The 11417-nt window shown below is 63.5% G+C and overlaps 1 protein-coding gene across 1 annotated transcript; it reads left to right on the forward strand.

Moving 5' to 3' along the window:
* The first annotated feature begins 1943 nt into the window (after positions 1 to 1943).
* LOC128977623 (counting factor associated protein D-like) lies at positions 1944 to 9062 on the forward strand. The gene is given in 14 exon segments (XM_054395211.1): positions 1944 to 2036; positions 3393 to 3459; positions 3462 to 3534; positions 3570 to 3625; positions 4721 to 4780; positions 5013 to 5105; positions 5211 to 5383; positions 6197 to 6440; positions 6542 to 6737; positions 7267 to 7460; positions 7590 to 7681; positions 7767 to 7928; positions 8475 to 8664; positions 8875 to 9062. Coding segments are annotated over 14 exon segments (1881 nt in total).
* Positions 9063 to 11417: the final 2355 nt, after the last annotated feature.

Raw genomic sequence — 11417 nt, forward strand, 5'->3', positions numbered from 1 at the left:
GCTGTAGGAGCCAGGCAGGAACCTGCACAGTGGCTGCAGCCCTCTGGGCACTCTGGTTATAGCCCTGTCATTTGTGTGTGGCCCTGCAGCCCAGGGGCTGTCACCACCCTGCCACAGCCCCCCGGGAGAGGAGGAACTGAGGCCTCAGCACAGCCCAGCTAGGAGCACACCTGGGGCCCTCCAGCGCCCCCCAGCTCTGGACATCCCTGGCCCCAGGGGAAACTGAGGCATGAAGCTGCTGCGGCCCAGGAGGGGAAGTGTCATCATTTTAAGTGGCTCATTAGGACACACAGCCCTGAGCTGTGTCCCCGTCCTCCCAAGACACCCTCAAGCTTGGGGAGGGCTGAGGAGAGCACATCTTGCCCCTGCACCATCCTCTCCTCAGACTGGCATGGTGGCAGGTGGTGGCATGCCCCTGCTCCTACCTTGCTGTCCCCAGCCCTGTTACCCAGAGCCAGGGCCCTGGGCTGGAAGCTTGCCGGTGCTCCAGTCTCCCCAGTTCAGCCCCTGCAGCTCTCCAGCACCCCGGGGCAGAGCAGGAAGGACTCATTGACCATCCCCTAGGAAGCCAACTGCCCCCACAAGCCCAACCACCAGCGGCCAACCCCATGACAAAGGGTGACCCATGGTGGGGGGTGTCTCCTTGTCCCCCACCCTGGGAGGAGCTGCCCGGAGCAGAGGGAACTCACCCCACCCCTCCGTGTGGCAGCCCGGGCCGGGAAGCAGGATTTCCGCTGGAAGTGGAGCAATTCCCGGATCCGAAGGGCTGCAGGGGTGGGGGATGAGGGGCAGCCACACAATGTCCCGGGAGCAGCGGCGCGGGCAGGGAATTGTGCAGGGCAGGAAGCGGCGAGTTCCTGTCCCTCCTTGGGACACACCAAGGACTGGGGACGAGGCAGAGCTGCAGGGATTAGGGGGAGCCCCACCTCCAGCCATGACCTGAGTCCCCCACAGCTGCCCCCCACCCCTGCCTGAGGAAAGCTCAGCCCCCAGCATACCCCCCACGAGAGCTGGCTGGGCTGGCATCGTCTGGGCACCTGTGGGGAGGGGGGTAGTAGGTGTGACTCCCCTGTCCCTCCCTCCTGGTGTCCCCCAAGGTGCCGTGACTGCCCACTCCCCAGCGTGTGACCAAGGCACCGTTTGTTTGACAGCCCCCCCCCCGCTGAGCTGTCATCGCTGATTAGTGCTGGGGGGGCAAGCTGGAGCCCCCCAGCCCTCCCCACACCGTGACACCCCAAGTGTGCTGCCCCTCTGCTGGCCCCCAACACAGGGACGATGGGGGGTCCTGCTCCCCACCCCCCAGCCCCAGATTGATTGCAGAGGCTCCAGGTAGGAGTGGTGGGGGCAGGGCTCACTAGTAGCCCCCCAGCAGCCTCCCGGCAGTTCAGTGCCCTGACCCAGAGCCACCTCACACATGGCTGCGGGGGAACAGCTCTCAGCACCCCCAAAAACACAGAGCAAAGAGATTGAGAGACCCCCTCCCCAAACTGCAGAGGGTAGAGCCCACCTCCCACATCCCAGTGCATCCCAGTACATCCCAGTGCATCCCTCCTACCGTCAACCCTCCGGCTCCAGCTGGCATGGACCCCGGTCCCACGCTGCCCCCGCAGCTCCCGGCTGGGACCAGGGGTTCGGTGCCACCGCAGCACCCAGCGCCGGGGGCCGAGCTGAGGAGGAGAAGGGTGGCAGGGCAGCGCAGGGCAGTGCGGGGACCGCGGCCGTGGCCGTGCCACTCCGGCTCCTCCAACAGCTTTCGCAAAGCCAGCAGAGAGCTTCCCCTCCCCGCGGCCCCCCCTTCCTCCCGGCGCTCCCAGCAATGGGGCATTGTACCAGCCAGCCCCGCCGCCGGGCACCGCTCCGCCGGGCACATCGCCTGCACAGGGAGGTGGCATGGAGGGGCGAGTTGGAATTCAGGAATCCCATCACACGTTCGTGGAGCTGGCATGGGGGGGCACAAGACTGCACTGAGGGCTCCCATCGCACACTCGTGGGGGTGGCATGGAGGGGGCAGGCCTCGCCACCTGGCTGTGGAGATGGTACAGGAGGGGCAGGATGGCATTGCGAGGTTCTATCACCTGCCTGTGAAATGTGGGGGCACCACATGGCATCAAGGGGTACCACCAGCTGCCTGTGGAGGTATTGTGGGCAGGGGACAAGTTTCACCACCTGGCTGTGGAGGAGGCACAGGGATGGCATTGGGAGCTCCCATCTGCCTGTGGAGGTGGCACCGGGGGGACAGCAATAGGGTGACCCTCTGAGAGCAAAGCACAAGCAGCAGCCTGCCTGAGCCCCTCTCTGCCTGCCTGAGCCCCCCCAGCACCCAGTGTGACCTCCCCCAGCACCTTACTGAGGTGAAACCCCCTCCCCAGCTGGTAACACCACCCCGCAGCTGCTCCTGCGCCTGATCCTGCATAGGCCCCAACCCCCAGCTGCCCTCTTGCCATGCAGGGCAGTGCCAGCAGTGCCAGCGAGGGGTTGGGGACGTTTTAGTGTCTGTGTCCCCAAAACAGCTTCCGGTGCTGGGCTGTGCTCCCGGGGCGGTGAGGGGGCACAGGGCAGGTGGGGGGCAGGAGCTGGCTGCATCCCAGCTTGGCCTCCCAGTTTCCTCACAGAGACAGACTGGATTTGTGCTGGAGGATGGGGGGCAGAGTCCTTCCTCATCTCTCTGGAGCCTTCCTCCTCCTCACCTGTGGTTAGCCCTCACAGGCTGACCTCTTTCCTGTGTTACAGTGAGTGTGGCCTCAGTGTTTCCTGTTCTCACATGGGATCAGGGGTGCTGGGGGTCCTGTGTCCCTGCTGGGATGGGGGATGTGCCCCCCAGACTGATGCCACACTCCCCTTGTCACCCCCAGCTCACCCAGCTCCCCTGAATCCCAGCTGTGGGGGTTTGGGGGGAACTCTCTGGGACTTGCTGGGTGGGGTGTGTCAGACCCTGCTGGGGATGGAGCCAGCCCTGCCAGTGTCCCTGGGAGGGGAGTGGGCACAGGAGAGCCATGGACCATGGGAGATGGGGTGGCTTTGCCCAGTGGGATGCCCACATTTCTCTACGCCCCATAGCCAGCTCAGCTTCCCTTCCCTTCAAGCCCCCTCAGCAAAGGGCTCTCAGTGCTCTCAGTCTCAGGGCCTAGTGGTTTAATGGTGAGATGCTCACAGCCCTGACTCTGCTGCGGGTACTGCTCCTGCCCCCCACCATCAGGGCTCCCCAGGCCCAGGAGTGGATGCACAACCTCAGGCACCCCATTGCCCTGGCAGGCTGGGGGCTGCCCTATGGACCCATCCGGCCTGCACCCTCCCACCACGCTTCTCACGGTTTCTTGGGATCCATCCTGCACCTCCCACCTCCCTGCAGCACCCAGCATTGCTCCATCTCCCTCCCTGGGCACCCTGCCGAGGCTGAGCACTCCGGGGTGCCTGTCCCGACTCCCCCACACCCCGCCAGGCACCACCCGGTGCCGGTTCCTTCCCTCTTCTGGGGTGGGCCCCAACTTCTGCATTGGCTGCCGCTGGTTTGGCTGCCGCCGGCTTCGGCTTAAAGCTGGGAGCCGGCGCCGGGCGTGCCGGGGCGGGAGCATGGCTCGGGTCCTCTGCTGCTTCGCGGCCGCTGCGCTCTGCGCCGCCATCCGGGGTGAGTCTGTCCCCGCCTGGCACTGTCCCTGCTGGGAACACCCAGGCAGGTCTCACCGGCAGGGCAGGCAGGCTGGGCAATGTCGTTCCTCGCTTGTTGGGTCTCCAGATGTGCAGCTGCCCCAAGACAGAGCAGAGCTGGGGTGGCAAAGGGGGGTGGGTGGAGGGTGGGGAGCGTGCCTTGAGGGCTTGGCAGGGCTGGGGGGGAGGAAGATGAGTCTAAGCAGAGCCAGGAGGGCTTTAACCCCTGCACAAGCCCAGGCTGTGTCCCTGCCCTTGCTGCCTGCAAGGTGTGGGCAGGGCAGCCAGGCAGGCTGTCACCAGAGGCAGCTGGAGGGGACAGTGGGGCAGAAGGGGCTGTGCCCCCATGGGACCCCCTTCTGGGGCAGCTGTGAAGCTCAGCAGGGCTGTGGGGTTGCTCGATCCATCACTGCCCCTTCTGCCCTGGGGAACTGTCCCTAGCTGCCCAGACTCAGGGGAATGGCACTCCTGGGGCACGCTGGTGCCATGGTTTGTGGTGCAGAGCAGAGCTTGCCAGCGCTGGGGGACAGGCACTGCTGGCTCCTTGCTCCCAGCAGGGTGGAAGATGCTGATGGAGGGAATGCCCCAGTGCCAGTGGCAGGTGTGTTGGCGTGGGGTTGCACAAGCTGGCAGCCACAGAGAGCTTGGAGAGCTCACTGGGAGATGCCAGGCAGGACTCATCAGCCACCTGGAACCCCTCAACCATTCCCTGCTTATCAGGGGACAGTTTCGCTGCATCCCTCCTTGGGAACATCCCCCAAAGCCATGCCAGCAGCCCACACTTCCCACAGGCACACACAGCAGCTGGGGTGCCCTGGGGATGTGACACTGGCAGGCTGTGGCACGGTACTGACCTTGGGAGGGTGTCACAGTGTGTTGGCATGCTTTGTATGTGCCACTTGGGGGCTTTGGGAATTCCTTGCAGCCAAGCTCCCACCTCCTCCTGCAGGAAGGGCTGCAGGCATGGGGAGCATTGGCTCGGGCAGCCTCCTGCCCTGTCCCCACCTTGGCCATGGTGGAGGACTTCCCACAGCACCCCACTCCTCACTGACCCCTGCCCTTCTCTGCCTTTCAGGACAGGACCCTGGGCTGTCCCCCCCAGTCCCCCATTTCGGCTCCATCTACCACGTCAGAGGTAACAGGACCCCCTGGACCCTTTGTCATGGGGGGAGGGGATGCTCAAACTGGCCAGGACCAGGCCACTCCAGTGCCAAACTAGGGCAGCTTCCCACAGCCAGATGGCTGCCAGGTGGGGACAGCAGCTTGGTCAGCTGAGGGTCTGTGGGTGCTGGGGAAGCTCTGGAAGGGCTGTTAGGGTGCTGAGGCCTCGGGGCTGACCCTTGCCCTGTGGTGGGGGCTCCCACCAGGTGTCATTAACCTGCCCTACGCTGAGATCGAGGAACCCTTCGAGGCCTGGTACAATGAGACAGGGAACAAGAGCAGGATCCAGTACTATGGTGGTAAGCAGCTGGGCACCCTCTGCTCCGGACTGGCTCCACCCCTGTGCCAAGGCAGGACATGGACAGGGGCACTATGCCCTCAGTGCCCCCTTCCCGCTGGCACAGGGCAGGTGATAACATACCAGCTGGCAGCGGTGAAGCCCTACGGGATGAGGTACAAGATCACCCCAGAGACCACGGAGAAGGAGGTGAACGCCAGAAAGTGCTTCCAGCTGCCTGGCTCCAAGGAGGATGTGGTCAGGGCTCAGAGCGTCTTCCCCAGCCTGGATGGCTTCAGGGTGAGGAGTGCAGACCTCGGAACCAGCCTGCAGCATCCTCAGGCTCCATGCAGGGGCACTGGGCAGCTGGGGGTGCCTCAAACCATCCCGGGGGGTGCTGCGACAGGCTGGGACGCGTCCCCACAGCCCGGGGCACAGGCAGGGTCACTTCTCCGCCCTCACGGGGCCGGACTCCAGCTGCTTTCCCAGGCAGAGCCGTGCCAGGGCGCGCCGCAGCCCACACAGCCTGCAAGTCGCTGCATGTGCCCCGGCTCCTGCCGGCCCCAGCCCGGGCACGGATGGCTGCAGCGGGAGGGGTGCAGCACGGGGGAGGTGGGGACAAGCTGCCACCCAGCTGGACACTAATCCAGCCCCCAGAGCTGGACTTGGACTCTCCTACCAAGGAACACATGGCAGGAGGAGAGGCTCCAGATGAGCAGGAGGAGAAACTCCTTTGGTGTGAGGCTGCTGGGGGCCTGGAGCAGGCTCCCAGAGAGGTTGTGGAGTCTCCTTCTCTGGAGAGCTTCCACACCCCCCCAGCCAATGTGATCCTGAGCAAGCTGCTGTGGGTGCCCTGCTGGAGCAGGGGGCTTCGACTGGGTGAGCTCCAGAGATCCCTTCCAGACCCTCCGTGATGGAGTCTATGGTAATGATTCTGTGCCTCTGTGTAGCTGCTGGGTCTGGCCTGAGTGCCCATCAGAGGCTGGTGCAAGGTGTTGTATGTGCCCTGCCTGGGGGCACTGGGAGCAAAGGGGCTGGGTGAGGCGGAGCCTGCAGGGCAGGGTGGTGCAGGGTCACCAGGCAGAGCTCCCCCCTCACAGCCTGTGCCCCCAGTTCCTGCGGGAGGAATACCACCGGGGCCACTACTGCACCGTCTGGCAGAACGTCACCCACTGGGCACAGAAGAAGAACGTCTACACCCTGTGGGTGACCAATGCCAGCTGCGGGGTGGCTCCGGTGCACTATGAGATGCGAGGCTACAACAGCCTGCTGGGCTCCCACTACGACAAGTATGAGATCTCCTACAGCCACTTTGACAACAGCTTCCCCCCGGACGTCTTCGACCTCCCTGCCAACGGTGGGCTGGGCTCCTGGGGGTCTGGGGTCTTGGGGGCTGGGCTCGGCACCCCCATCCTGCCCGTGGAGCTCAGACTCATGGCATCCCCTCCTTCCCTCCAGAGACGAAGCAGTGTGGGGTGCTGCCGGGCAGCGTGGCAGAGCACCAGGTGCTGGCAAACCCCATGGAGGACCTGGTGGGCAGGCAGCAGCCCTGGGCCCATGAGGCCTTCCAGCAGTACCGCAGGCGGCTGGGCCGGAGCTACAGCTCGGCACGGGAGCTGGAGCACAGGCAGAGCATCTTTGTGCACAACATGAGGTACAGCCTGCTGGGGCCTCTGCTGTGCCACGACCCCTCCAGCACTGCTGCAGGCTTGGGGCAGGGGCCTGGAAAGCTGCCACTGCTCTGCGTGCTGGTCAGCAGTAGCTGAGGATGAGCCAGGGCCTGCCCAGGTGCCCAGGGAAGCCACCAGCAGCGTGGCCTTGGTCAGGAAGAGTGTGGCAGCAGGAGCAGGGACCCCCATCCCTGGGGGCGTTTAAAGCTGTAGAGGTGTGGTGCTGAGGGCCATGGCTTGGTAGTGCCCTGGCAGTGCTGGCTTCATAGCTGGACTGCATGACCTTAAAGGTCTCTTCCAACCCAAAGGACTCTGACTCTCTGCCCCCTGGGGCTGGGCAGTATTGGCACAGCCGTGGTGGGGGTGGCAGCAGCGTGGCTGCTGCTGTCCCCACGCCGTGGCAGGTTCGCGCACTCCAGAAACCTCCCACGCCGGGGTTCAGAGGTGCCCGGGGCTGGGCAGTAGGGCTCGGGGGCGGCGTTGCCAGCCCGGTCCCCGGCCGCCCTGTGGCAGGTTCGTGCACTCCCGGAACCGAGCGGCGCTCTCCTACTCGCTGGCCCTCAACCACCTGGCCGACCGCACGCCGCGGGAGCTGGCGGCGCTGCGGGGCCGGCGCCGCAGTGGGGTCCCCAACGCCGGGCAGCCCTTCCCCAGCCAGCTCTACAGTGGCCTCATCCTGCCCGAGAGCCTCGACTGGCGCATGTATGGTAGGTGCGGGGCTGGGGGCACTGCTGTGCCAGCGTGCAGGAGGGTGGGGGTCATCTCTGCGTGCCAGAGTTTGTGTGGGCACAGCCAGCACCCCCTGCTCCTCTGTGTCCCCATCCTGCTGTCCCCAGGTGCTGTGACCCCCGTGAAGGACCAGGCTGTCTGTGGGTCCTGCTGGAGCTTCGCCACAACAGGTGCCATGGAGGGTGCCCTCTTTCTCAAGGTGAGAGCGGAGTTGTGACCTGCAAGGAAGGCCAAGGTGCCCTGGGAGTGCCTGTCCCCATACCAGCAGTGTGTGTCTTCCACAGACCGGGGTGCTGACCCCCCTATCCCAGCAAGTCCTCATTGATTGCTCCTGGGGCTTTGGGAACTATGCCTGCGATGGGGGCGAGGAGTGGAGAGCCTATGAGTGGATCAAGAAGCATGGAGGCATTGCCAGCACTGAGTCCTATGGCACCTACAAGGGACAGGTGAGAGTGGCAGTGCTCCTGCTGGGGTCCCCTGGGCCTTTGCGTGTGCCCTGCAGGACTACAAAGCCATGGTGGGGCTGATCAGGATGGGTCAGAAGTGGCAGCAGGCTCCAGAGATGGGGACATCACCTCAGCCCCAGGCTCCCTGTGGCTCAAAGCCGAGTCCAAGGCCAAGCCTCAGGGCTCAGCTGGGTGCTTTCATCAGCACGTGCCTCAGTTTCTCCTCTTGCAAAACAGGGACAAGGTTCTTCCACCCATGGGTGGTGCCCTGGGTCCCTCCATACCCCGGGGTGCAGGGATGTGGTTGCCAGAGGCAGGCAACAACCCTCAGTGCTTGGGAGCAGAGCCAGCTCCTCGTGCTGCATGTGGGCAGCCAGGGACACGACCCCACTGTGGTGGGTAGCGGAGGACAGAGGGCTCAGAGCCAGGATGCTGCCAGAGCCTGAGCCAAGACACCAGAACAGAGCTGCAGAGGGGCCCAGCAGGGTCCCAGTGAGGGGACCTGGGGGCTCCTGATGACAGTGTCCCTGTCCCTGGGTGCCACAGAATGGCCTCTGCCACTACAACCAGTCTGAGATGCTGGGCAAGATCTCAGGCTACGTCAATGTCACCTCTGGCAACGTCACTGCCCTCAAAGCTGCCATCTACAAGCACGGCCCCGTGGCCGTCAGCATCGATGCCTCACATAAGACCTTCTCCTTCTACTCCAATGGCATCTACTACGAGCCCAAGTGTGGTGAGTCAGGGGGCACAGGAGCCCCTGGGTGCCCAGGGAGGTGCCAGGACCCCTGGGATCCCCTCTTCACTGAGCAGCTTTGGCAAGGAGTGGAGGAGGGAACCAGTCTGCTGGCAGCCCTGGGAGCAGGGATGGCCTTGGCACAGGGATGCCCTCAGGCCAGGGATGTCTTCCAGACTTAACCCATCTCTGCCATGCTGTGCCCTGCAGCCAATGAGCCAGGGGAGCTGGATCATGCTGTGCTGGCTGTGGGCTATGGAGTGCTGCAGGGAGAGACCTATTGGCTGATCAAGAACTCCTGGTCCACCTACTGGGGCAACGATGGCTACATCCTCATGGCCATGAGGGACAACAACTGTGGCGTGGCCACCGAGGCCACCTACCCCATCCTGGCCTGATGGGACACGGCCCCACATGTGCCCTGTCTCCTCTGTGTCCCCCTGGGCAGCTCTGGATGGATGGGGATGTGGTGGAGGGATGCGGGGTCCCAGGGTGCTGGGAAGGTCTTTCAGCATTTGGGCAATAAAAGCAGAAGTGACCCAGCAGGGAGGTCTCCCTCAGCCTCCTCTTCTCCAGGCTCAACACCCCCAGCTCCCTCAGCTGCTCCTCCCCAGCCCTGTTCTCCAGACACTTCCCCAGCTTCCTTGCCCTTCCCTGGACCTGCTCCACCCTCAATGTCCTTTGTGCAAAACTGACCCCAAGATTCGAGGTGTGGCCTCAGCAGTGCCCAGCCCAGGGCCCAGAGTGGCTGCCAGTTGAGGCTGGCAAGTGAAACCCTTTGGTTCTTTCCTTTGCCTTTTTCAGCTGCTCCTTCCCCAGAGGCTGGGCTGGCTCCTGCTGTGCTCTTTCATCACTCAGCAGGGCACTGACTCCAGCTGGTGTCTGGGAGGGAGCTGGCCCCACGCAGGATGGGGGGGGGGAGGTTGGTCTGTTCCATGGGAGTCCAGGTCTGCAGCTCCTCGATTCTCCTGGCTGCAGTCCATAACCCAGGCTGTGCCAGCCTGTGCCAGGCTGTGACTTTGAGGCTGCCTTTGCAGAGGTGATGCTCTACAGCTGCTGCTGAGCACGCAGCTGCCTTGGAGAGCTGGAGGGGTTTGCACCCCAGGGAGCAGTTAGCAGGAGCCTGAAATGTTGCATTAGTGGCCCTGGGGCTGGCAGCTCAGCGTGGGCAATTGTGGGTGGCTGGGAGCTCCACAGAGAGATTTCTTTCCTCTTCTGAAAGAGGAGACAACAAGGAAGGGAAGGCCACGCCTGAGGAGAGCTTTGACTGTTTCCAGAGCCAGCCTTGGGCTCTGGCTCCCAACCTGGGTGAGTGCTGACCTCCAGACTTCCCCCAGCCACCCAAACCGCAGAGTGGCTCCAGGCTTTTGCCAGGCAGAGCCGATAGCAACCCCTCTGAACCCTGCTTCTGACTGGCAGCAAAGCTGGCCTGAAGGTTCCCTTGCTTGCAGAACTGGTGAGCTGGAAACACGGGATGTGGGGAACTTCCCACATCTGACAGCCAGACAGTGAGATACCAGCTAGGGCTGCTGCTTTGTGGGCAGCCACCTGCCCAGAGTGGAGCATTTGGCACCTGCCTCCCATGTGCCCCCCTGAGAATCCCTTCCCCTCCCTGGTCTGTAGTGTGAGGTAGTCCAAGATGTCTCCTGAGGTCAGCTTCATGCTGAGAGCACACACAGCAGTGTGGCACCAGCCTTCGCCCTGGCATCTTTGGAGGCCTGTTTGGGGGTCTCTAAGCTGCCACAGGGAAGGTCACTTCTGGCTGCCCACATCAGCTCATCCCTCGGGACAAAACCAGCTCTGTGCTGGGCTCCAACCCAGCTAGAGCCCAGCAGCAGCTGGGACAGGGAGCTGCAAGCGAGCAGAGCACCACCACCAACTCCCCAGGGTCCCTGCCTGCTGCCAGAGCAGCCAGATCTGCAGAACCTGCACATTCCCAGGCCTGGGCTGAGCTTGCCAAGCTGAGCAGTCCTCTGAGGAGAGGCTGCAAGGCTGTGGCTGGCTCTGGGTTCTCTTCCCTCACCCTGTCCTGGGCTGTCCTGCACTCAGCCTCCCCAGCAGCTGCTCTCCAGCACAGACCTCTGTGCAGCAGTGCCAGGTGGCCAGAAAATGTTCTGCAGCCCAAGAGCTTGGCTGCTTTTCAATGCTGGATGAATTATCTGTGAAAACCTCTCGGTGCTCACACAAAACAAGGTAATTACTCAGAGAGGAGAGAGGTGGAGAGAGCCAGGACAGGGAAATATTATCTGTGAGAGAGCCACAGAGGGTGTCAGAGGACAGCAGCTGCATCAAACGTCCTTTGGCAACTTCTTGGCTCCAAAATGCTGCAGATGACCCAGGCAGGGGGCTGTGCATGTGTGTGTGTGAGCCAGGACATGGAGGGGCTGGAGTGAGGCCAGAGAAGGGCAGCAAAGCTGGGGAAGGGTCTGGAGCTGAGGGAGCTGTGGCGTTCAGCCTGGAGGCTGGGGGAGACCTCGTTGCTCTCTAGAGCTCCCTGAGAGGAGGCTGGAGCCAGGTGGGGGTTGGGCTCTTCTCCCAAGGAACAAGGGATAGGAGGGGAAGAAAAGGCCTCAAGTGGCACCAGGGCAGATTTAGGGTGGACATCAGAAAAAACTTCTTCCCTGAAAGGGTTCTCAAAGCCTGGCACAGGCTGCCCAGGGAGGTGGCTGAATGCCCATCCCTGGAGGGGCAGAGGCAGAGCTGTGGTGCTGAGGGCGATGGCTTAGCCCCAGCCTGGGCAGTTAGAGAATGGT

Source organism: Indicator indicator, chromosome 33, assembly GCF_027791375.1.
Source record: "Indicator indicator isolate 239-I01 chromosome 33, UM_Iind_1.1, whole genome shotgun sequence".
Classification (NCBI taxonomy): domain Eukaryota; kingdom Metazoa; phylum Chordata; class Aves; order Piciformes; family Indicatoridae; genus Indicator; species Indicator indicator.